At 41.0% G+C, this 26524-nt stretch overlaps 1 protein-coding gene across 1 annotated transcript in view; it reads left to right on the top strand.

Moving 5' to 3' along the window:
• Positions 1-23775, top strand: part of VGLL3 (vestigial-like family member 3) — a 33251-nt gene extending 9476 nt beyond the window's left edge. Inside the window, exons 2-4 of the mRNA XM_010005523.1 lie at positions 8504-8759; positions 14739-15239; positions 23208-23775. Of these exons, the coding sequence (XP_010003825.1) occupies positions 8504-8759; positions 14739-15239; positions 23208-23251 (801 nt within the window). The 3' untranslated portion in view covers positions 23252-23775. The remainder of the gene's footprint in view (positions 1-8503; positions 8760-14738; positions 15240-23207) is intronic.
• Positions 23776-26524: the final 2749 nt, after the last annotated feature.

Genomic DNA, 26524 nt, shown 5'->3' on the forward strand with positions numbered 1-26524 from the left:
CACGGGCGGAACCTCCGCTCGCCGGCGGGAGGGGCACCCGCGCTGCTCCCCGCGGACGGGGCGCGCCGCGCCGCTCAGCCCGGCTGTCCTGGCAGATGGGCTCCCGCGAGTTTCCAGTTGAGTTTGGTGATCAGATGTATCCTTTTAATTTTTTATTTATTTATTTATTTATTTTTAAATGAATCAGGAAATTCTTATCAGGCTGACAGCATTTTTAGACTATGCAGTGCGTGGGTGAAGTGGGACTAATATTGACTTGGCCCTCATGTAGTCATCTGAGAATACATTTTTTGGTTGTTGCTGCATTCCATAAGGTTTTATCATTATTATCCATGAAGATTGTTTTCTCCGTACATGGGAAGTGACCCCTAATATCAGCTTGCCTGGGAGACACAAATATGGGCTAAAACATAAAAATTCCTATTGCGTGTTACTGGGTTTTTTGCTTTATTGTTGGGAGAGAAGCCCTTTGGCAGAAATTACACCCCAGCGAACTTTTCCAGGTTGCTCATGTTGTTCAGTGTGAGTGTTGGCTCTGGGAAACTTGTGAGTTTTCTCTGTTGCAGTGTGTCTTCGTTATTGTTTCTTCTTTAATCTAGGTCACAGCTTGCAGAACCTTCCATCTATTCAGTAATTTTAGTTAGGAACTTCGTATTTTACTGTCGGGCGCTGCGGTTGTTAGCCTCTGGGATTTGGAGAGGAAAATAAATAAATAATATGGAACTACTGGACTCTGACTAAGAGACCTAGAAGTAAAAAACCGCTGGTGAAACTTCAGTGATCTTTTTGGCATTTACATGTAGGTGATGAGGTGCATTTCTCTTCCAGATCTGGGGTGTGGAACACAGGGCACATGAAAATCTATTAAGCGATCATTAGCAGCTGTGTCATGCTCCAGTGCAATTCCTTCTTATTCTTAAACAGAATCATGAAGTTTCTCCATCAGCTGTAAGCAGTACCATATATGAGATGTCCCAGAGGCACTCTAATGAACGCCAATGTTTCTTGAAATTTCATTTTAAATAAACTGAGTTCATCTGGGTTATGTTCTTTAAGAGAAGTGGAGGTAGATATGCAAGGCGAGAAACACAGATAGCTCTGTTGAGCCAGTACAGCTCATGCGTCGAGGCCAGCACAGTGTATCCTGTTACCACCAAAAAACATTCTAAACCTTGCTATCCTACATGATCTAGACAATTTGTTTCAGTTAATCCAGCTTGCGCCAATTTTCCTGAAATATTTAGAGCTGGAGGGTCTTCACAAGCTAGTCAAATGTCAGACTGGAAAACCAGGCTCTTGTTGCTGAACTAAGAATATTGCACCCTCAAATTTTAGCAGCTGCAAACTTTGGAGCATTTTATGTATTTTCTCTGAATCCGATACTTTTAAAATAAATAAATAAAAAAGTAAACACAGAATAAAACCCTGGTGCATCTGTAGTGTAGTTAAAAGATTTATTGTTTGGGTAGCATATGAAATTTTGCAAGTCCCAGTTTCTTCAGAATTGTCCAGTCAGGGACATTTGATCAACTGGTAAGGAGCATAAGAAAGTAGGATGAATAATCTGTTGCCAGATTTTTGTTTCTTCTTACACGTGTTCAACATGTAAAATGCTCTTGCACTCTTCGTGAGGATCATAACTGTTTTAAAGAATGTTATTCTTTGCTGAAATTGAAGCGGTGGTTTAGAAAAAAACAGTGAGGGAAGATGAATTAGTAGGATATCTTAAAAATAAAGCTCTGCATTGAAGCTGATAAGGTGGAGCTCACTCTTGAAGTATCCAAGTACTCCATTGAAGCATTTTTCAGTGTCATTGTACTACTCTGCAGTCTTTTGGTATCTAGTAAAATGGTTCGTTTTCTGAGCGGGAAATCTCCTTCATGCTGTGCTTCTCTTGGCTTTCCTTTCCTTCTCAGTGCAAGGAAACGTAGGTGTGTTATTCTAACTAAAACTTGTGCATCTTCATAGTTTATTTTTAATAAATCTGTCACAAACATGTAGTTAGTTTTGCCAGCTTGCAGTGGCAATTTTGTGGCCTTACAAGAGCCATCAAGCTCCTTAGAGCTGCTCTTCTAGATGTATAGGCTTAAGTTCTGGGCCACTGTGCCCTGCTTGAGAGGTAACCTCATGTTTCTATAGGTTGTGTGTTGCATATGTGGATCAGGCGAAGTATCTCTAGCAGGCATCTGGCATTGTGTTACTGCTCTGCAGTGAAAGTAGTATGAATAGTGGTTATTTTATTTTTATTTATAATAGTAGATCTTGTATTGCTTTCAAATGTTGGACTAGTATACACCTGGGTTGTGCAGAAATGACTATTTTTTATAAGGGGATAGTCAATGATGCCTTTTAAAGTTACCACACTTTAAAGTTACTCCCACGTTTCTGTATCTGTAGTTTTCATTCCCTTAAAATCAGCCCAGTACTGATTTTTGCCTTGCACAGAAACGCAGGACTTCTGAAAGCCAAGCATTAGCCAGTCCATAGCCAAGAAAGGACTTATGGCAAATTACTTTAGATAGGATTTTTTTTTTTTTAAAGTGCTTGGTGGACTGAAGCCTGAATTCCTATTGAATGTTCATGGGAGTGGAGGCTTAACACCTTGGATCTTAGAGATTGCTGAAGTCTAGGTTGTTTGCTGGAGGGAAGTAAGTGGACTATGGATATAAACACACTAATAATGATGCCTGAAGGAACTGATGAAAATGGGGTGTGGCCCTGATTCTACAGAAACATTGGGGTTTCCATATTATTTTGCCAAAGGACAGGTTGAGTGTGTGTGCTGGTGTTACAGTGCAAGCGTCTTCCTGTGTGTGGTAAGGAGCCGTGCCTGTGTGAGAGTAAAGCAGAATGGCGAAATTGAAACGCTCTGTTTTACCCTTTCCTGAGGGTTTGGGCAGCTGTAGAAGTTAAGTTTTGGCTTTCCTATGGGTTGGGGGAAAGAATGAGTGTAACAAAACTGTTCATTTGAAGAGGCTCTGGGAAGAATCGGTGAAGAATCCTGTTGTATTCCTGGCGCACAAGAAACTGTGGTGGCTTGCCATGCCTTGTCAATCTAGGTGCAGCAAGCTGCAGAGCTGAGGCTAAGGTAGGATTCACTCTGGCTTACTAACGGCAGAGCTTAAGGCCTCTGAAATGGGAAGTTACAGTAAATGGTAGTTTTGGAATTTCTCCATGGTATGTAGATGTAGAAAGCCAAGCCAACACCATCCTTGCTAAATCAAGCCCTGCATAAAGAATTGTGATATGCTCAAGTCAGACTTAACTGCTGGCAGTGCTGTAGACAGACTTTTTCCAGATAAGGGCTTGTCTCCATTAGCAAATTAGGTCACTAACTCAACTCTTCCTTTCAAAATATAAACATTGCAGACAAGGACGAGTGGCATTTAACATGTCAGCTGGCTGTAGCTAAACTCTAATTCATGTTCTCTAACTTAGTTTTTCAGTAGACTTCTTTGTGTCTCGCGTTTGCAACTTGGTGGACAGGCTTATATTACTAATGCTGTGTGTGCGGCAGTCCACAGCACCTAGCACAGCAGATAATGCAGCAGAGGATAGCCTCATGTTTAGTTTTTGTAGTTAGGACATTTTTCTGAAGGCTTGCTCTGAAGCAAGGACTTCACTAGAAACTGTATCAGACCTATGTAACTCACCTTTAAAGGCTAGTCTTAGAATTACTGGATATAAAACCTGAATTAAGTCTTGCCCTTCACAGAGGCTTTTTTTTTTTTTTTGTGGTTTTGTTTTGCTTAATCTCTTGAGATGCTGTTGATTTAAAAAATTTGGCTGGCTTTATTTTGTCATGCTGATTGGGATCAAATACTATTTGACCTTTCTGTGTCTGCGATGAAGTAGAGCTTTAGACTTTAATAGTACACCTCTGTTTAGATGTACAGCAAAAGACGTGTTAATTTATTCTTTTTCCACCACTTCACTCCGCTGTGTTCACCACTTCACTCCATCAGCAGAACACAGTGGGAGCTCTAGGCTGAACTGCTGTAAATCCAGTGGCTCACCTGAAAACAAGTGTATCTGCTCTCAGCACCTTTGTGAGGGTAGAAGTTAACATTTCGTGTTTTCAGGCCTGCAGTAAATGCTGCTTTCAGGCCCAACATTCCATGGCCCAATTGCTTGAAATTGTCTTCTGCCTTGAATACTTTCTGTGTTATCAGTAGGAGCCTGCTTGGCAGACAGATCCACAAATGGAGGACTGTCTGTGATTTGCCTCGAGTTTGTCACTGAAATTCTTTCTCAGAAGCTTATGTCAAATGACAGCCTTTTTCTCAGGATAGGGTCATCTAGTGTTTCCTCAGTGTAGTTATTCTTTATTTTTGGTTCCTGATCTTTCTCTCATAATGGAAAATCTGGAACAGGTGGCCACAGGCACACCAGACTTTCACGCTTGGGAACAGAAAGGACCATATGCTGTATGAGCATGTATGGAGATAGTGAGTTGCAGGAATAGGCAACCAGCTTATACGTAAATTAAGAGCTGGCCTTAATTTCCCATTCAAACTTGGATAAACTAAAACTTTGTCCATTCTCAGCTATGCTCAGCTGTTTTTCTGTTCTGCTGTCTATTAGCTGGTTTTAGCTGGAAGTGATTTTTTTTTCAGTTTAACAAGAATGTGCTGGCATTTTTACCAGAAACCCTGGGTAAGATCTGGGACCCTTGAAGTCAGTTGGACTTTGGCTGCATTAAAGCCAATGGCAAAATATCACTGCACGAGAAACATTTTCTTAGTTCTGGATAGTGTATGTCAGAAAACAACAGGCATCTTCATGTGTGGTTGTTTTTTTTTTGTTTGTCTGGGGTTTTTTGGTTTGTTTTGTGAAACTTTGAACCACGTTTTCTTGCTCTAAAAGTGGTAATTTTTCCTCCAGAAGACAGGATGATGCTTATCCAGCATAAGCCTTCTCTTTAATACTGCCATATTAGTGGTGATCTGCTATTTACCTTTTGTTTCCTTTTGTTAGGCAACTTGCAGTAAGAGTTTAATTTCACTTTGGAAGAGCATGATTGTGAATACATGAAATAACTAAAATAATGTTGGTTTAAGCTGAATTCAGGCTATGCTGTACAGCATTAGTTACCCATAGCTTGTACCATTCATCCTTCAACCACAAACTTGGGTCTGTTATCTAGGCTGGTATCAGGTGCTATGACTTTGGATTTCACTGTTCCCCAGAATGAAAAGCTGACTTTTAATTCTGTACTCTGAGTCTTGGCCAAGATGAGATTTCTTGTGTTTGTTTTGCTGTTTTTCACAAGCTGCAAAATCTTAGTCTCAAGTTTTTAATGAAAGAAAAAGGTGGAATGAATGAATATATGAAAGTATTTGAAATCTGAACATAGGGAAGAAATAACATTGTATTTGGTCAGAAAATATGCTTTAAAATATATATTGCAGGTACTGTCGGTTGCTTAAATATATGCCAGAATTGGAAAAAAAAGTAGAAGTGAAACTGGTTTGGCCTAGGTTAGTTATCAGAAACCTAACCTGTTTTTTTAGATTGCCGCTTTTTTTTTTTTAATTCTGTTTTATTCCCTTCCACCCCATAATGGTGGGACAGATTAATTTAGCAGTTGATCATTCTGCATGTTTTACCACTCACACAAGCACAGTCAGAAATGCTATGAGAAAATTACTTTTAAGGTCAGAACAAGCAAAACAGAATTTATGTGCCAGCAGGGTATTTGAGGGAGCTAGGTGGATAAAAAAAACATTGTTAAAGGATGTATACAATGGAAAGGATGCATATGCGTTGCATACAAGGAAGACTTCTTGAGTCACTTCACCTCACTGTAGTCTCTTACTTAAAGAGACTTGAAGTGGAAAATGAATTAGATTCTTAGGCTGTGGAAGGGGGAACATTCCTGTGCAGAGAAGCGACTCTGGAGATAAGTTTTAATTTCCTGAGCTTCAGTGTCTATACAGGAACATTGAAAGACTTCCTTCCTGATAACCAAGTCAAGCCAGGGGCTATATTAAGTTATGTGTTTCTGTATATAATTGCGTGCTTTTAGATGTATTTGCATACTTGCAGTATAAATGCAAATAGTGTACCTATAGTGATAGAAGTCAACTTTTAAACGTGTTGCATGTATTCAAGATCTGGCACATACACTGCACCTGAGATGTCGTAATATATCAATATCTATTTAGACTTCAAAAAAAAAGGAACCCCTTTCATGCCTTGTCACTACATAAAAAACAGAACTTAACAAAAAAATCAAAATGAAAAAAACACCCTCCCCACCACTTGTCTTGCATTTTTAAGAGGACCTGGGTTGTAGTGCAGCTTTAGGAATGATCAAGTCCCTGAGGTAGATGTCTTACAGATTTCTAATGCATTTATCTCCTGTAGTGCAATGTTGTAATAACCATTTTTGTCTTACTAAGGTCTCATAATTCTGTGATAATTTTGGCAAAACCATGAAGCTGACTATGAGTGATATTTTATTAAGTATTTCCAGAACAAATATTAGGACACTTTCTTTGTTTACAGAAGATATGAAGCATTTACAAAAAGTATAGGTCACCCCAAAGTCTGCTCTTGCAAAAATTAGTTTCAGAGCGTCAAACTGTGTTTCCTTTTAGCTATTAGTTTCTAGTAATTTTTTTTATTTGCTGTTTCCATCTTTGCTTCTTTATATTTAAAAAGTGAATTCCACAGTTTTTCTTCATGTATTAAAGGGTTTGGGGATAAAACCGTGTGTCTGAATAAGTAATACTGTGCTAAGCAGAGCCATGGTATAACTTGCTTTCTGAAACACAGATTTACTTGAATTCAAGACCATCATCCAGATAACCCAAACTGAAAAATAATATTACTTACATCCCTCATTGCAGTTTGTGTAACAGCATCAGAATGAAAGGTGTTACTGAGCTGTTCTGTGTTTATTGGTTAGACTATTGCAATGTCAGATACATTGCTTAATTTCCATGAGCTTCTAGTATTAGAGGTTTTAGTTCCACTTGTCAATAGCTCGTTCTTACAATTATTTTTTTTCATAACCATTCATAATTAAGAATTAACCCCAGAGTATATGTTTTGTGTCACTTTGAGATAATTTTTACCAGCTTATATGATTTTAGAAAGCACCAAATGTAAATATATTGATGGTGTGCGAGATTGGAAAACAACTTTCAATTATTTCTAAATTGGACAAGCCTATTTATTGTATTAATGGAATTTTATAGACTGCAGTTGCTTAACTTTTCTTTAGAACAACTTTGGAAAAAGGGAAAAAAGCCATAAACTTAAAGAGATTCTGATGGTGCTAAAGCATTGCCAAGCAAACCATAAAAGATAACTCAAACTGTAATTCTATAGAAAAGCTATGAAATGCTTCTACATATGTGCTGTACTTGGTTTTGCATTCCTGAAGCTGCTTGTGTGTAAAGTCAGCTGTGGAAGTGGCTAGCTAGCTAAAAGCTATGATTCCTGCAGCTTGACTGTTTTGGGGAGATAAAGTGGAACATCTGAAAAATATGTTCCATGCAAAATGGATCTTCATACACATTTATTTTGACATTTAGGTTTGATTTGAGAGAAAGAGAGAGAAGACTCTGAAATAGCTATTCACAGATGGGTTGTGCGGGTTTTATTTTTTATATGCTTCTCTATGCTTTTCGTTTGGATTGGATTTTTTTGCATGTGTTTGCAGACTTGTCAATCCCCATTTTTCCCCAGATCACATGTTTAATTTTTAAGACTTGAATTTTTGTCCTTTTTTCCAGAATCTAACATTTAATAAATAAATAAGTGCATGAATTTTAAAAACCAACAAAAACACCAAGCCACTCCAACCCCAAAACAACAAAAAACAACTCCAAGCCAACCAACCAAAAAAAATCCACATTGATGTCATTGCCCCCCTCAAGACCCTACGGTATAGCTTCCTGTGATTAAAATATTCTTGGGAGTGAGTGGGAATTAATGTATTTTGTGGACTTCAGTCACACAGTGGAACATTTTTCAGGAAGCACCAAATTCTCCTGTCTTTTTACACTTTTGGCAATGAATAGATGTGAGGAGTCTAGAGGGCCATGTGCTCTCAATTGTGGGAGTGCAGCTGGCAAAACATGGTATATGTTCAGCTGGATGGGTGAAATGCAGACCTTGTGTATCTAGGTAGCCTTCTGCAGGACTGAACTTGACCTCTGTAGCCTTTACTGATGGGAATATCCTTTGCAGGTGGAAGTCAGGAGTCAGTTGTTAGAGCCCGTTTTCTTTTGAAGGTACTGGGGGAAAGCCATTGACCTAAAACTACAGTTGTGAAATTAGTGTAAGAAACAGGTCCATCTGTTTGTAAGGAGTAAAAAGTCTTGAGTGGCAGTGTTACGCTCTTCTTTGTGAAATGTCAGTGCAAAATATCCCAACGGCTATTATGAAATGAATATTCGATGAATTCAGTTATTTTTCTTTAAGGAAACCAGATGTTGAGCTTGCACCAAGTGCCATCAGTGATACATCTCTTGTTTGTTTTTAATCCCAGAAAAAGTTAGCTGTATACAACAAGATGCAGGAGTCTCTGGAAGTGACCCTTCCCAGCAAGCAAGAGGAGGATGAGAAAGACCAGCCTGCTGAGATGGAGTACCTTAACTCTCGCTGCGTCCTTTTCACTTACTTCCAGGGAGACATTGGCTCAGTAGTGGATGAACACTTCTCAAGAGCTTTGAGCCAAGCCAGTAGCTTCAATCCAGAAACTGCCCTTACCAAGAGCAAGGCAGGACTAAGTCCTCTGTGGAGAGGTAAGAGGAACAGTAAATTGTTCTCTGTTTTGTGGCTTAGCCTGTGTTGTGGTAATGCATATGGCGTTGCAGCTGAAATCTTACTCTTTTGTGGAGGTGGAAAAATTCCCCTCAAATTTGAAAGAACCAAGTTGGTTCTTGGGGTTGAGTGATCTCAAGTGTGAAAGTGGGCAAGAGGCACCAAAGGCATGGAAGAAGCAAGCATCTCCCTCTCTTGCTGTAGCCTGAAGCTCTGTCTAGGCCTGGAAAGAACGGGATAGAGCTCAAATGGCCTTGCAAACATCTGCTGCAAAGTTGAAGACTTATTTTTAAACTCTTAAGTGTGAAACTTGGCCTGTGAGGCATGAGCAAAGCTGTCTTGGGGTGCTGTCTTTGGATGTGAGGTGACCCAAACAGCCTTCTAGAGTGACTTTGCTAGGCAATCAAGATTCATCTGTGGCTGCTTTCCGGGCAAGACAGCACAGGTTGGAATAGGCTTGGAGGCAAGCCCTAGCCCATGTGGCTGTAGCCATGTGGTGCAGTGCATTGCAGCCTGCCCATGGGCAGAGCTGACAGGAGAGTTGTGGCCATTTTTATTGGCTTCCCCTGTGTAAAATGGGAATGACATTACTGTGCTTCTGATCAAGCAAGTAGCACATAGTAGGTGCTGTGAGGCATTTGCATACTGACATAGCACATCTTGTTATAAATATATAAGCAGTATGAATCTAAAAAAGCAGATCTTGCCATATATATTAGGTAGACCTGACAGATAGGATTTAAAAATTGGTGATTGGAGACAGTGTGCTGGTAAGATGTTATTTCTGTTTTGTTGAATGTAGCAGTCTGAGGAGTTTTTCAGATCCACAGCTGCGTTGTTTCTGATAATGTCTCTATGTGGTCTGGCAAAGGGGCATGAGCTAAGTATCGTGAGTGGTAGCCTTGCATCAAGTTGAGTGAAAGAGATACATACCATGAGGATACTTGTAGGAGTGGTGGTGTTCGTCGTAAGAGATGTTGAGATGAGAGCAAATTGATGAAAGCCACAGAAAATAGAGAGGGGGTTTTTGGAAACCCCTGTGAAGAGAAAAATAGCACAGAAGGACTTGCTTTCCAGAAGGATGATGACAAATTCGAGGAAGTTTAAGCAAAGGTCAGCACAAGTGGCTAGGGAGCTGGAGGAATTTATGGCTTGAGCCGGGACCATTAATGTTAATGGGAAATTTTCCGTTGACTCGGCTGAGAGCAGGATTGAACCTATGCTTACTAAAAAGGAGACTGGAGCATTTATAAATGGTCCAGACAGGTCTTAAATGTTTTAGAGACAGGATCAAGGCAGTCCCCAGAGACCCCATGCCTGTAGCATGCTCTCTTCACTGAGCTTGGAGACATACCATGGGTGGGGTTGTGTGTCTTCTCTTTGGCTTCAGACATACCCCGCTGTTTTTCCCTGGCTCTCCCTGTCATTGCACAACCCTCCCCAGAGGACTCTGCAGAGGACAGGGTGCCCTGGCATAAGGGTTCTTCAGCCATGCTGCCTCCTTACCCTGTGTGCCCTGTGCCACCAGCAAGGAACAGAGGTCTGCATGTCCTGAAAGTCTTCCAGGAATAAAGTAAGGGGATATGCCCTCTGCCGCCGCTGCACCTGCTGAATCGGCATGAAAATCCCTGGGGAGGCTTCTGGGCAGGGCTGCTTGGTTCTGCACTGTGGACGCTGAGAGAGCTGAGGGCATTTTCCTCTCCATAGAAGAGTAGCTGACAAGAGCTTTATCAGGCCCAAACGAGTTTCTGAAACATGCCTGCTTGAGAAAAAAGTGAAGCAAGGATGCCAGCATCTTGGGTGTTTTTGTTCATGTACAGTTGTCAAAAATGCTCAGTTGCAGCAAATGGGTGGAAATTTGTATCCCATTTACTAAAGAAGTTAAAATATCATTAGCTTCAAGGTCTTTATTTATAAATAACCTTTGTGGGCAGTTGAAATTTTTGTCAATAAATTACTCAGAGATACATTTAGGGGAAAAAAAAAAAAAGAGCTTTTGTGTTTTCAGTAGCTGTTTTAGAAGTTACAGATTTAAATGGCAAGCGTGTGGGCAAGAACTGGCTACTCAGCTCACTGTATTATTTCTCTCTTACCTGAAAGGAGGGATTAGTAATGTTTTCTGCTTTTTAAATTTTTTTTTTCATCTTGTTATGTTTTGTTGTTTTGGTTTTTTTTAGTGTCCTGATGGAAGAGCAAACTGTAATTTCATCATAAGGAGGAGTTTGTGGGGATTTTGTTTTGAGGAGGTATTTTGCTTATGTATAGAAAATAGAACCTGTTGTCCTGAAAAGAGCAAGTTTTCATCTTTCGTGTGTTGAAAATACTGATCAGTACAGGCTCAAATCAATATAAAAACTGACTTATTTTATAAAATACAGTTCCCTACAGCAAACCCCAGTAACATAGTCTTTATGTAGTCAATTGTAGATGTAGCTATCTGAATTCTTTTGCAGAGGCTATTGAAACTAATGATATCTTGAAACTAATGTAATGTATTTTTATCAACCTTTTTCTCCTAGCTGAGAGTGTTGGGTTTTTTGTTCTTTCTAGGATTTTGGTTTTGTGTTGTTGGGTTTTTTTCCCTTCTGGCTTAAATGAGAATTAATGTTGTACTATAGAAAATTCCATACATTGTCTTCTTCACAACATGTCCACTTTGGCGTATTTTCAGTCTGAGTTGGCCAGCCAGCATGCACATTTTTATTAGTCACTGCTTCGTGGTATCTGAAATGTTGCCATCCCTGTACTTAGAATAGGAAACTGTGGTAACTGTAGTATCTTTCTTGGCAGACAATTTTTGTTCAATGCCTCCTTAATCCCCCCTCCTGAAAGCCCGTGGAATCTACTCAGGTTTGTTGTTTTTTTCTTTCTCAAGGACAGTGCTAAAAGGGCTGCTTCTTCATTGTCATGTCCCATAGAGGCAAGGTATCTGACATGATGGTATCTGTAAAGATAATTGGTTGTGTTTTTGTTTTAAAGGTGGAAAGGAGACCCTTCAAGCACTGTGGAAATGTATCGTGGTTGGGGGGTTGTGGTTCAACACAGAGAAGGTTCTTGTTGATGGGGTTGCTGCACACTTAATATTTAGTAGTGTTCTGTGTGAGCACTCAGAGTGGATGAAGTTGTTTTGCACATTCATATAACCTGGATGGGTCCAATATTTCTATTGGCATGACTCAGCCTTGAGCAGTGAGCTTGGCCTCTGCAGTTACACTCAATGATGTCTCAGTTTCTGACAGTGGTAATGGCCTTGTGAAATTTGCACAGGTTTGAAAAATGGAGATGGGCAAACATTTTTCTGTGCTCTAGACCTTCTGCGTAATTGATAAAGCCAAACTGGCATGCAATCTGGCATGAATGTATAATGGCAAATTCGGTGGTTTAAACCGCTCTCTCCTGGTATCAGAGCTGGTCTTCAGATACTTTGTGGTTATCTGTGCTTTTTTGAACTGAGATAATTTAGGGGTTTTCCATGCAGATAACAGCCAGATAGTTTCCAAAACCAATAGATTGCAGAAGTTAATTTTCCAGAATACTGGCAATGCATTGTGAATCTGTGCTTCTCTGTTAAGCAGTGAAGAAAACAACAGACTGGACATGAAGAAGTCCTGCTGGCAACACTGTAAGCCATGTTCACTGTCCATCTCAGCCTAATCCCTTGTAACAAGGAATAGTTTACAAACAAGGAACAATACCATTTTCGCAGGGCTGCTGAGGCTTCTATATATGCTTGAATCTTTCTCCAGTCTTCTACTATGAATTACAATGGAAATGTGTTGCTAAAAAAAAAAGTGCTTTTAAGAAAGCCATGTTCAAGTACAGTTTGCCAGATAAGCTTGCAGCCTCTGAAGCAGTTTGGCAGAAAGAGCAGTTCTCTATGTTTGTCCATAATACATTTGCAGAGTTTAGTTTCAATATTGGAAGTTAAATCAGGCTCACTGAACCACTTAAATTAAAGAAAATTGATGTATGGAAAAATGTCTGTGATCTTAATGGATTTTAAAACAGATACAGGAGTTTCCTAGTGATGCTGTCAAAAAAACAATTTTTTTTTGTTTCCAAAATATTTTTGAGTAAGCAAAGTTCAGAGGCAGGAGCGTTTGAAGAATCTGTTCATTCTCAATGGTGTCTTCACCCGAGTCTCATTCCAGTTGCTTATTAAACAAAGCAAAACAAAAGGTCATTTTAAAAAAAATAATATAAATATTTTTGTAAATCTTATATGAGGAACAGAGGATTCCTATCCTCATCAAATATTAAACTTCCCTGGCTTTATTTCACCGTAGGCTATTTTTATGACTGTTTTTTTATCAGGGGTGAAGTCCCGTATTTTTATGTTTCCATCTTTGACCAAAAAAATAACAACCTATTTGAGCTGAGACATATTGCATGAAGCAGTACTTTCAAACACAAGCTGGCAAGAGGTTGGTGAGAATGGAGATGCCAATACTTTCCTACACATCTAAAGCACTAACCTGTCCTTCAAAAGAGGAATATTTAGAATGTAATTTCATAATGTAGAAGTATTGGAATTGATTTAAATATAAGTTGAGCCCTAGCTGTAAGAAGCAGTGAGTCTTTTATTTATGAGAAAAACTTTAAGTTACATAGATGTCTCTGCTTGTCTAATCCGCAAAGTTCAGAGGCAGGAGCGTTTGAAGAATCTGTTCATTCTCAATGGTGTCTTCACCCGAGTCTCATTCCAGTTGCTTATTAAACAAAGCAAAACAAAAGGTCATTTTAAAAAAAATAATATAAATATTTTTGTAAATCTTATATGAGGAACAGAGGATTCCTATCCTCATCAAATATTAAACTTCCCTGGCTTTATTTCACCGTAGGCTATTTTTATGACTGTTTTTTTATCAGGGGTGAAGTCCCGTATTTTTATGTTTCCATCTTTGACCAAAAAAATAACAACCTATTTGAGCTGAGACATATTGCATGAAGCAGTACTTTCAAACACAAGCTGGCAAGAGGTTGGTGAGAATGGAGATGCCAATACTTTCCTACACATCTAAAGCACTAACCTGTCCTTCAAAAGAGGAATATTTAGAATGTAATTTCATAATGTAGAAGTATTGGAATTGATTTAAATATAAGTTGAGCCCTAGCTGTAAGAAGCAGTGAGTCTTTTATTTATGAGAAAAACTTTAAGTTACATAGATGTCTCTGCTTGTCTAATCCTGTTGGGTACAGGGCAACACGGTATACTCTTCAAGAGACTAAAGTGTCAGATATGATCTTTATCCCATCAAAGCACACAATTAGTTTGAGAAGATCTGGCACTCTTCCATTAGCCAAATATCTCTTTATTCTGCAGTGTGTCCTGGTTCTCTGTGCTCAGAAGCATTTATAGCCACAACAGTTGCCTTTCTAAACTAAGTGTTCTGATCCAGTCAGGAGTTAGCCTCTCCTCTTAATTCAGGAACTAAGATCCTGAGAGAGCTGCAACTCTTTCAGGGAGGATCTTATCAATATTCATAAATACCTGATGAGAGATGGTGAAGATGGGTGAGCCAGGCTTTCTCAGCAATGCTTGCCAAGAGGACAAGAGGCAATAGGCAAGAATTAAAAAGCAGGAAATTCCATCTGCACGCAAGAAAACACATTTAAAATTTGTTGTGTGGTTTTGTTTTGGTTTTTTTAAAAAAATTTTTAAGGGTGGCTAAACATTGCAACAGGCTGCCCAGAGAGGTGGTGGAGTAAAGATCTCAGTCAGAATCTAACTGGACACAGTTCTGGACGACATGCTACAGATGAGCCTATTTGAGCAGGGGGTTGGACTAGGCAATGTCAAGAGGTCCCCTCCTACCTCAAATGTCCTGTGATTCTGTAATTGCTGAGGAAGTTCGAGTTCAGTGTTAAAAATTTCAAAGAACAGAAAACCATTGGGTTTTTTTTGTAATTACATTTGTTGTTCTGCTTCAGTCATACTTCATTTCTCTCCTCTCTACCAGAAAACTCAACAATTTCAAGCCAAAGGAGCAGTTTCCCAGCTTCATTTTGGACCACCTCTTACCAGCCTCCCCCTCCGCCATGCTTAAGTGGAGTACATCCTGATTTCCCTGTTACTGCACCAGGCACCTTCCCAACACCAGATCCCAGCAGCTGGCCAGGACATGGCCTTCATCAGACTGCCCCACCTCCTCCCCCTTCTGCATCTGAATCCTGGCATTATCCTTTAGCATCTCAGGTGAGCCCTTCGTATGCACACATGCATGACGTGTACATGCATCGCCATCACCCTCATCCACATATGCACCATCATCATCCCAGCTCGCACCGTGACCCCCGGTATGGGTCCCTGCTGATGCCTTCAGTCCGTGCAGCCAGGATTCCTGCTCCCCAGTGTGACGTGACAAAGACAGATCCCACCGCTGTTACCAGCGCTACCTCAGCATGGGCTGGAGCCTTTCACGGAACTGTGGACATTGTGCCAAGTTTTGGGTTTGAGACAGGTAAGATGATTCAATTGTGTCTGTGACATATTTTAGCAAGAAGAATTTGAGCAAAATAGTTAAATCCCTGCAGCTGAAGCAGGGTTTGTTCTCAGAGACTTCCCCAAACATATTTCCAGGTGGGAGTGGGAATCCCTGATGAAATTGCTGTCAGGGCAGATGAGCTGTGAAACATCCAACTCTTGCTGCCTTTTGCTGAGAGATCTTTGCCTGCCTTGGTCCCATTCAAGCCAAATGAGTTTTGACATGATAGGCATTTTTTTGTTTAAATCTTGTGGGAAATAGTTAATTAAACTTCCATGTGGAAGTTTCCAGCTTGTTCAGCTAGTTCATATATGCATTCACCAAAATATAGCTCCAATGAGGACTGAAGTAATAACTTGTCAGTATATGAGGATTGTATCTGAATTGGAACAGATCAGCATTTCCTTCCTGTGCAGTATCCAGGTGTCATGTAGAGAGTAGACATGCTTGTTGAGCTGTGCTTGCCATCAAAATAAGCTTCTTTCTGTAGGGTCTAGGCAGAGGTCTGTCAGTTAAATTCATTGTACTGCAGGGTCTGTAACCACAGGACAGCCTCCATAAACTACATCTGCATCTGTGAGCCTTGACTGGCAGGCTCTCATCTTAGTGTTGGGAGCTGTCTGGCAACCCTCACTATTTGTAGTTTCTTGTGATCTGGTGAGAGGTGACTGATGGTTTCCAGTACATCCATCCTGGAGCTCATACGAACATACTGAGGTCTCCTTTTTGTGCTTGGTGTTCATCTGATCAGCAGCAATCCTTCCAGATTAGTACTTCTTAAACACATTATGTTATTTATTAAGGAAATACTAGGTTTGCATCTCTCTTGCTTTTTCTTTAAGGTATCTGCTTATCTTCTTAATAGCTCTAGCTAACTGATTCAATGTGCAAGAAGCACTTCCTGGCTTTGATCAGTGTGCAAGGGAACAAAGAATTGGTGGAGAAAAAAACCCTGCTGTTCCTTAAATATGAAATAATATAAAACCAAGACCTGATTATAACTGAACTAACCTAGCACAAATCTCTTCCCTTAACAGTAACTGGGAACAAATAATCTCTTTTAAATACCATGTCACTTGCTACCTAACAAAATTAAGAAAAAGCATAATAGAATTCTTAGCACTGGATGGTTTTATATCTATTAGTAACATTTCCAGCCATGCCAAGTATACAAGAGGAATTACATTTTGTGCTTTTGAGTATAAAATGATATTCTGAGAGGATTGGAATGTTTGGATTTGCCTTTCTGACAAATTCCATGGTGGGGGTTAGCTGCCTTCTCTGAAGTGTTCACAAAGTGTCACTGCCAGTGGTAGAGGGGATGAGCCTCCTGGGCTGACTGTAGCCTCCACAGTCCACTCTGGAGCTCTAGTATTTGATTTAGGTTTTGGCGTTGGAGCTGAGGACTATGTAAGGGATTGTTAGTCAGGACTTAAACCTGGTTTATGTGTAAGTTCAGCCTAGACTGAGTTATTTCAGTGCTGAGAAGGTTGGTTTGCCTACTGCTGCTTTTTTGGTAGCAGTACCAGGTGCTTTTTCTCTCTTTTGTAGGAGCACAGTACCTCAAAAAGCACTATGGGTCCTCGCACTGCCTTACTGGACTAATAATAGCCTTAGCTTGGTGCTGCCTGTTCCTTGTGAAAATCCCTATGGAAGGATATAGTTAGATGCCAATTCTGTCAGGTTCCTTATTTGGCAGTGCTTAACTGTGGCTTGCATGTCTTGTAGTTGTCTACTCAGGGTGAGAGGCAGAGGAAAAGGCCTGAACACTTAATTTCTGGCCCATGCCAGATGTGTGGGTTTCAGTCCATGAAACAGTCTTTCCCCTGTGGGGGAAAAGAAAGAGGGGAAATGTGTGATGGGCTTGCAGGAACAGAGGGCCAATGTCTCTCTTGTTTGTGACTATTTAAAATGGCCATGAACTAAAACGCTACAGCAAAACCTTATCAAGCAGCCCTGGTTTGGCACATAAGGCTTTGGAAAGGAGGGAGCAAAAACCAAAACAAACACAGCAGGTAGTGGTAGCCTGTGACATTACAATTATTTGCTCTCTTACCCTGCACACTTGTCTCTCCTGTGTTTTCTAAGCAGAGGCTTGCTGGGAAGGGCAGAAAGGCTTTGAGCTGCCTTTTCAGCCTTGCTTGCAGCTTGTACATTTGAGACAAATGCTTTGAGGCAGTCATCATGGTGAAAAGAGGGAGCTTAATTGCATTAGTCTTTCACATGTGTCTGAAATGGTGTCATTGCGGGGAAGGTGTGTTGTGCTGCCAAGGAGTGGAGGGGAGCTGCTGAAGCACCACACCAAATTGTATCTCGCACTTGCCAGTACAAGTGAAGCTTTTCTTGCTCCGTGTCCACTCCAAGGGAGAATTATAATGGATAAGTCTTCTCATCACACAAAAATTCATTATATTTAACTCTAATGTGAGACAGCAAACTCAAAAGTTTGGCTAAAACTGGAAGAGCCTGTGGAAGAGTGTACTGGCTTTCTGCATTGTAGAAGTGGTTTCTGCAGAGTAGGGTGAGGCCACAGTGGCAGGAAAACTTCAGTTACACAAGTCGTTGCTCATATGTCCCTGGAGAATAAAAGACACCAACCTATTGAGCTGTCAAAATATCAAATTCCATGAGCTTCAGATGATTTATATTAAAATTCATTTGGTATATACCTAGTCGTTACTTTTCAGAGCCCCTCAGATATGAAAATTATTCCCTCTCTCTTACTCTGGATCACATTTCTTGTGCTACTGTCACATGCGATTATAGAAACATTTGCAAAATTCCTCACGCTGAATTATATGGAATGATAGTGTTGGGATCAGGACAGACTGGCTGTAATCTTACCCTCTTCCAGCTACATTGTTGCATCTCGGCCATACTAAGCCAAATACTTGATCTCATGAATGGATGATGCTGAGTCACTTCAAAGGTTAAGAGGGGATTCCTCTTGCATGCAGAGTATAGTTTGGGAATTTATGTTTCAGAACAGATTGTGTGGGACATCAGTATGTCACCATTCATAGAGCTAACAAAGTATTGATCTGTCTTATGTCTTACACATCTGTTTGAACTTACATGGTCCTATTTTAGAGGATGAAGAGGGATTTAGCTACCTGATTCCCATTAAATGTGGCTTAATCGTAACATTGTGTACTGAAAATTAACCCTTTTGGAAGCTTCTTTATTAGTATAAGTGGGATTGAAGAAAATGCTAGTCTGCATCAGAAATCTATTGCAAGATTTTATGTTTGTGGCTGCTGGTATGCAGTGTCTTCCCAAAGCTGAAGTTCCCAAACTAAAATGCTCAATAGAGAAGTACGTTTTATATCAAGCATTGATAGAAACACATTGATATAAGCACAACATGTTTGTGCTTTACACACTTCCCTGCCCCACTGATGTCAAGCAAAGCAATGTCAGCTCCTAACAGCAATGACTACATACATAGAGCATGGCTGCAGCCGTAATCCCACAGCATCAGGGCTAAATCCTTGTGTTTATGTTAAGGATGCACAAGCTGAGTTGAACAGTTAAGACCAGGAAGGTGGAGAGGGGAACTACTGTCTTGCAGTGGAGCTGATGGTTACAGATATCCGTGCTTTCCTCAGGATGCCCTGCACACCAGGCACTTCAGGTGGTCAGTGCGATCTGGCTGTGCTGGCAGCTGCCAGGTTTGCAAGCAGTCCCGTGGGGAGGAGAACAGAGTGACTTCCCTGCTACTGCAAAACCTAGGGGGAGATCCTGTTTTGCTGTTGGACAGATATGCTGGAAGATGCTTCCTGTAGCACACTAAATCAGAGCAGGATTTGGGTGTACCTGAGGGCTGTAAGTCTAAAAATTGAGGTGCACATCCTTGTATCATGCAAAGTTATGCACATTGAGGAGCATAACTTTAACATTTGGTGAATTAATTGATACACTCTAGTCCTGGCTTACTATGGAAAGTCCACTCTTGGAAATAACGTGTATGTCAGTGTGTTACATTGAATACAGCATTTTAATGGTGAGTCAGTGGCCTTCTGTAGAGTTGTCTGTTCACACACACCCTAATGAGTTTGTCAGAACTCACTGAGTTTGTTCAGATGTTTCCACAGAACTTGCTCATGTGACAGTTACCTGTAGTGTTGCTATCGTAGAGAGGAGGAGTTGTGCTGGTGTGACAATACTGACTCATGCAACACAAGCGAGGATGGCTTTACTAAGAGAGCAATGTTCTTGCAGCAGGCTGTAAATGAAAGCTCTTGATTAGTAGCAGGGTTGCACTTGGATGACATGTTAGGATTGCAGATAGCTTTGCTATGAAGGAGGTGGGAATATAATGAGGAAAATGCATGGGAAATGTTCTACATTCAGTTCTGTTACTAAGGCAAATTTGGGGTTTTGGATTGTTTTCCATGGCTGTTTAGACTTAATAGGTATATCTTAAAATCTCGTTACAGTTACTTCTGTTTGTTGCAGAGACACCTAGCTAGGAAGGTATCTCTTCAACTGGTTATTCCCCTTCTACCAGTTGATACCATGAGGTGGACATCTACTTACATGGGTGTGTGTGTCTTTTATTTAGGCTGCTAGGAGCTCTATAAACTGTTTCTCTTATTACGAGCTTCTCTTGCCTCTAGTAGCCTTTAGTGTTCCACTGGTGAAGATAAATGACTTCCTTACAATACTGAGGTTTCCTCTGGCTCCCTCTTGTTTTTGTTGGTGTTGACTTTATTTAAAGAAATTGAGAAGGCAGGGGAAAAATAACACAAAAGCATCATCAGTGACTTTGAGGGAGTTTTGAAGGAAACTAACGGCAGTTTATGATGACTCTGCACTTGAATGATGCTGCCAGGCAAAGAAGTAACTCTTAAGCTACAAGGAGACATCCTCATTGAGTAAAGAGCCTCTGAATGTGTTTTTTATAGTCATGTTTTAGTTGAAGGATTTTTTCACTCTAAAGAAACAGATGGAGGAGCCTCTACTTGGCACTGGTGAATCCACACCTTGAATACTGTGTGCAGTTTCGGTCCCCTCACTACAAAAAGGGCACTGAGGTGCTGGAGTGTGTCCAAAGACAGGCAACAAAGGTGGTGAAGGGTCAGGAGAAAAAGTGTTATTAAGAGCGGCTGAGGGAACTGGGATTGTTTAGTCTGGAGAAAAGAAGGTTGAGGGAAGACCTCCTCGCTTTCTACCATGTTGTGGTTTGGGCCCAACATGACAACAAAGGAACAGCCCCATGGCTGCTCACTCAACTTCCCCCCCCCACACACACACTCTGGGATGAGGAGGACAAAGTTCATGGGTCGAGACAAAGGACAAAAAAGGGTTTAGAGTCGGTTCACAGGCTGGTGGTTCCAGCCGCATCGTCCTTGTCAGGAAGAAGGATTCCTTGCAGTCCTTCCCTGCTTCCCCATGGGGTCCCTCCCATGGGAGAGAGTCCTCCATGAATCTCTCCTTCATGAGTCCTTCCCACGAGGTCCAGAGCTGCTCCAGCCTGGGCTTCCCACAGAGTCAGGGGCTGCTTCGGGAACAAACTCCCCTGGCACCGGGGTCTTCCAAAGCTGCGCAGAGTCCACTGGCAGCAAATCCTCTGGCCACAAAATCCAAGTCCAGTGGCCAAGTTCACACCTTCTGGTGCCTTCAGGGAATGTTCCACCACGTTCCTCCACGAGTGCAGGGGCACAGCTGCCATCTCTGGGTTACACTGGCAGCAAATCCTCTGGCCACAAAATCCAAGTCCAGTGGCCAAGTTCACACCTTCTGGTGCCATCAGGGAATATTCCACCACGTTCCTCCATGAGTGCAGGGGCACAGCTGCCATCTCACCATGGGTTGCAGGGAAACTTCTGCTTGGGCACCTTCTGCCCCTTCTTCCTCACCAACCACCGGTACCGCTGTCCTTCTCCAGTACAGCTCTACTCCCCCCAGGGCTTCTCTGCTCAGGTGTTAGGTGAGCTCTTTCATATGTTAATCACAGAGGTACATCTGTTGCCCTTCTAATGGCTCCTTGGCTGGGTTTGGAGCAGGGGAAGCTTCTCAGCTTCTTACTGGAGTCCCTCCTGGTGCCCTTCTGCCTCTACCAAAATAACCACCAAGCCAACAGAACATACCAGTACCTGAAAGGAGGCTGTAGTGAGGTGGAGGTTGGTTTCTTCTCCCAGGTACCAAGCAATAGGACAAGAGGAAATGGCCTGAAGTTGTGCCAAGGGAAATTTTGTATTGGATATTAGGAGAATTTTCTTTATTGAAAGAGTTGTCAGGCACTGGACCAAGTTGCTCAGGGAAGTGGTTGATTTACCATCCCTGGAGGTACGTACCTGTGGTGTCTAGGGACATAGCTTTGGGATGGACATGATAGTGCTAGGTTAAGGGTTGGACTTGATGATCTTAAAGAACCTTTCCAAAAAATATAATTCCATAATTATTTGAAGGTGTGCAGAAAACCACTGAACAGGGTTTGGTATTTATACCTGTGTGCTCTGATTCCCTATCTGTTCGCTGCTGGACACACAAGTATTTAGACACTGCTTAGGAATCCTCATATGGATAGTGCCATGTGCTGTCATCTTTTATGTGACTGCTAATTGCTTTGTAGCTCAAAGCCGAAATAATGTTCGTTGTCATTAAAAAATTAACTCTTTGTACTCCTAAAACAAGGAAGTGGACAGATCTGAATCCATTGTGCCTGTTAGGCTTTCTGAAAACATACGGATCTTCCTTTGGGTTTCACTATGTGATCAGTTATGGAAATGAGACATCTGTGATTAGCACATGGATCTGTCAATTTTCACAGGTTAACGATCAAATTATCATGGAGCTTCAATGGTTGCAACATCATTAAGGTCTGGAGTTGTACCTGCTTAAATTTGTAGTGAAATAGGTGCTAAATTCTTAGCAGATCAGGTAGTCTATGCATTGGTCTTGGTACACTATATAACAGGGCAATATATAGCATGACACAGAGCGGAGCATTGCGGTCTGTATAGCATTTATGGTTTATAGTGGGCAGTGCACCTTCGTTTCACGAAATGTGATTTGCTTGGCTCAAAACATCAAGATGCAGATTTTAAATCAGTGAGTCCTAAGTGCCTTACTACCTCTTAAATACGTGCCTGCAAATCTCTACTTTCTACTTCTCCTGTAAATGAGCAAGAATGTATCTTCTTTGGGAAGTTTCATCCTCAGCTCCCCCTGCATTGTCTGGATTTTAGTTACACGCCCTGTCGGGTGTAAATCTAGCAAAGATTGAATCCCTCTGGAGAAGACAAATCCCAGATTATAACGCAGGTTCCAAGTCTGTAATGCTAAAGCCACAACATAGCACCACATTTATTAGATAGTCCTCACTTTTTATAAAGGAAAATGTTAGAGGAGTTTATAACAAATGCAAGCTGAAAATCATTAATTTTTCCCCCCATGTGGAAGCACTAGCTGTTCTTGGTGAAAAATCTGACACTCTATAGGTTAAATTATTTAGGTTTTTTACTTGCTGCAGGAACATTTTCCCTCTCTCCTCTGTAAGGTGAAATGCCATAGAAACTTAAGATCCTGAAGTATCACAGGCTCTTTCTAAAAGATGCAGGGTCTGTGGCTGGCCCCTACAAAGAAAAACTGTTTTGTTGCATACTGGATTGTCTATGCAGATCTTACTGGAAGTTATTATCATGCCATGCCATGTTCTAAACAGGGACAAAACAACAAAGTGCACACTGGATTTTATCAGCACTCCAGACTGCTTGATCCAGTCTGAAACTGGTTTAAGATTATCTCACATAAACTGTAAAATTTGGAAGAATAGCAATGTTACTAACACGTTCACTAGGCTGGTAAGTTGTGGGTTGTTTTTCTTTTTGTTTGTTTTTTATTTTTTTTTTAATAAGAAACATTTATTCTTACTTCAGCTTGAAGAGGAAGAAGCTGTATCAAATTTTCATTTTTTATTTTTTCTTTTCTGGAATGTAGGTCTACAACATCAGGACAAGAGCAAGGAAACTACTTGGTTCTGAAGTTCAGCTAAATTAAGACCAGCTAGAGCTGGAGTGAACGCAGCCGGGCGGGCGATGTAACCGTTGTTGACTCCTGCATGGGGCAAAGAACACACATGAAGATGAAGAGCCAACCATTCTGGTTTTGCTATTGAGCCTTTTGTTTGTAAGGCCATTTATGGGTCCCACAGTGTTGGAAAAAAACAAAAAAACTATTTTTTCTCTATTTCCTCATCTGAGCCTGCTGCAGCGGGGCAACCTAACTCCTTTCTGCTCCTTTAACAGTGTTTTGGTTTGTTCAGCTTGATATTTTATGGACAGTCTCAGTTGTCAGGAAGAAGACACAACTACAGTGCGCCTCCTTTCAGGAATACAGTATTTTGTAGCTCTTTGTGCATCTATTTTTGTAGAAATACAGAAAGTTTGGGTAAGGATTGATGGGCTATTTTAGGATGATGTATTTTTTAAAAAAAATTGTAAAATTGTTAAGTTCTGTTTAAAGAACTTGCTCTCAGAGAAGCACTGGCAAAAATGTATAAAATGCTGGGTTTAGGTGTCTATGATATGTTTGTGCATTTTGGTTTTTTGTTTTGTTACCTCAAATGTCTGTTTTCCTTTCTTTTTAAAGAGCTAAACCTTCCTTGTTTCTACCTTTACTAGATTTTGATGCTTTTGTCCTTTTTTTTCTAGCTTCAGCAAGTGTAATTCGCACCTAAAGTTTCAACCAAATATTTTTCCTGCTGGTGTTAGATTGTAATAATGTTTTTTTTATTATTATTTTCTTGCTTCTAAAGGTGGCTTTGTGCTGTGCTGATTGTCAGAAGCTTGCAAACACCTTTAGCATGGAGCAAAGCCTGGGGTTACAGGAACTGCATTTCCAACCCATCCATTTCAAAATGGACCAAATACTCTTCTGGATTTAAATCTTACATGAGTTTGGGCCTTATCCATGATCCACTGAAGCTGTTGAACAGAGTCCCCTATGGGTTATATTTCAGGCCCTCAGAGTGCTCGTATACTCATGAGGCAGGACTTTCAGCTAAGCCATTTTCAGGGTGGTAACTTACAACATCAATGTTCAGGAAAGAAATGTCAGTTTCATAAAATTGTGTAACTTGTGGATACAACATGTTTTCAACTAGTCTGACCTGTCTGCTGAGCACCTCAAGGAAAGCACTGAAATTTTCAACTCCTGTTGACTTAAAAATCTGTTTGTCTAACCTATGATCTGCTGTGGGCCTTATGAGACCCCAGCTGCAGCTCTTGAATTTCATAAGAACTTGCACGTGCTCAGAGTGCACAAATTCAGGCTTGGCTGCTGTCTGGGTAAGAATCTGAACTTGGAAACGACATGGCCACGTGTAGCCACAGTGCTCTGCAAGGGGAAACCCCATTTCTGGCCTGAGCCTTGGGTCTGACTTGTATAATAAGAACTTTAGCTGCAGCCAAGGTGAGCGCAATGCAATCCTGATTAAGGGATGCAAGATGACCCTGGGCAGCCCCAGCCCCATGATGAGCTACAGCCAGGTCAGCCCCCAGGCCGAGCCCTAGTGTCCACAGTGTGAGGGTCAGCAGGTGCATAGGTGGGGCTGAGTCCAGTATTGGGGCTGTGGTTGCCAGACCCTCAGTGTTGCTTGGAGATTTTGCCTTTGCTCTGTGCACCCAGGGTCTCTCTGTAAGACTTCCCAAAGCTCTTATAACCTATTGTATTTCTGTTACCACTGTTTTCAGACATCCCTGCCTGAAAGACAAATCAGCTAAATGGAAACCAAGACATAAATGTGTGGCTGATATAAGAAACAGTTTAATTTTAAGGCAACGAGCATTGCAAATGTAGGTTTGTCAGGTGGAGACCACATGGATCTGGGTGTGAAAGGGGAGGGAGAGTGTTGGGATCTGCATGCCACTCCAAGGTTCAGCCCTCTCTCCCTGCACTGCTGCTTCTCTCTGGGCTTTTTGAACTTTCTTCTATGAGGTGTTGAACATTCTCCCTTGCCACATGAGAGGGCTTGACATGCTGGCACTGGATGCATTAAGATAACGTCACAATTTGGCAAGACCCTTAAGTGTGTACCTTGCTGATTTGAAGTTTGAGACAGAGTAAAAGTGCTGAACAGACTACACTTAAGTATTACTTTAAAATAGTAGGGTTATAGTTTCTGTGTTAGTAGGCTGAATTAAATATGGTGGGTTGTTGTTTTTTTTTCCCTCATCTTTATAGTCCATTTCTTTCTGTTAGATTTCATTCTCATGATAGTTCTATATAATGCTGCTCTGGCAGAGCTAACTCCTCAAATTGTCAGTGAACTTCAAATATAATGGGAAAACTGTATGGGAGAGAACATAGTTGCCACAGTTCACTTTCTTATCAGAACAGTATGGTTTAAGAAATATCTTGAGCAAGAGTTCTTAGGAATTCTGACAGTGTTAGAAATACCGTGTGGAAAGAAGTGCCAAGCTTTTTTTTTTTTTTAAATTTTCTGGACTTGGCAAAGCTGGAAGTCGGGTGATATATCCTCTTTGAACTTTAGTTCTGGAGTTTGGGTGTTGGGGAGGAGCAATAGAAAAGGTAAAATTTATTTTTGTGGTGTAGTATATTTGACTTCCCTAAATATTTTAAAGCCTAGAAAAAGCAGTCAGTTCATTACCTTTCGCTTTGTAAGTTCAGATGATGAGGTACCTCCTCCTGTTCCCTGCAGGTGTCAAAGCAGAATAGAAACAGGAAAAAAACAGGCCTGCAGTTTGCACTGGAATCCTTTCTGGATTGTTTTGTTGGCTTGATGGGTAGTGGGGATGAATATGTGGTGAAGCTATTGCCTCTTTCACCTCAAGGACTACTGTTACGTGCCCCATTTCCACTGCTAAACTTGTGAGTGTGCTGAAGGAACTTCTGGTGCTCTGCAGGCTCTGGGAGACAAGTGCCACTAAAAACCTGCTGTCATCTATAGCCATTCATGCACTAGCCAATCGACTTTGAAAGTCAAGTTTATTTTTTTTCCTCAGTCACTAGCCATGTCTCATACTAACAGGAGAGTTGAAAGTAAAAGCGTAAGTAGCAGTAGCCTTACTTGTATGTTATACCATTTGAAGGATGGGAAAGAAAAAAATCCTTCCCCGTGACAAACATTTAAGTTAAATTAAGCAGATTTACTTCTCTCTCTGTCTCATACACGCACACTTACACACACGCACAAATGTGTTTATGAGAAGCAGATGCTGTAATGGTTTTGTTCTTGGAAGAGGAGGGGAGTGCTTGCTCGCAATGTTGCAGTTACAGAGAATTGATGGCAATGA

This window comes from Chaetura pelagica, unplaced genomic scaffold (assembly GCF_000747805.2).
Source record: "Chaetura pelagica isolate M959 unplaced genomic scaffold, ChaPel_1.0 scaffold39, whole genome shotgun sequence".
NCBI lineage: Eukaryota > Metazoa > Chordata > Aves > Apodiformes > Apodidae > Chaetura > Chaetura pelagica.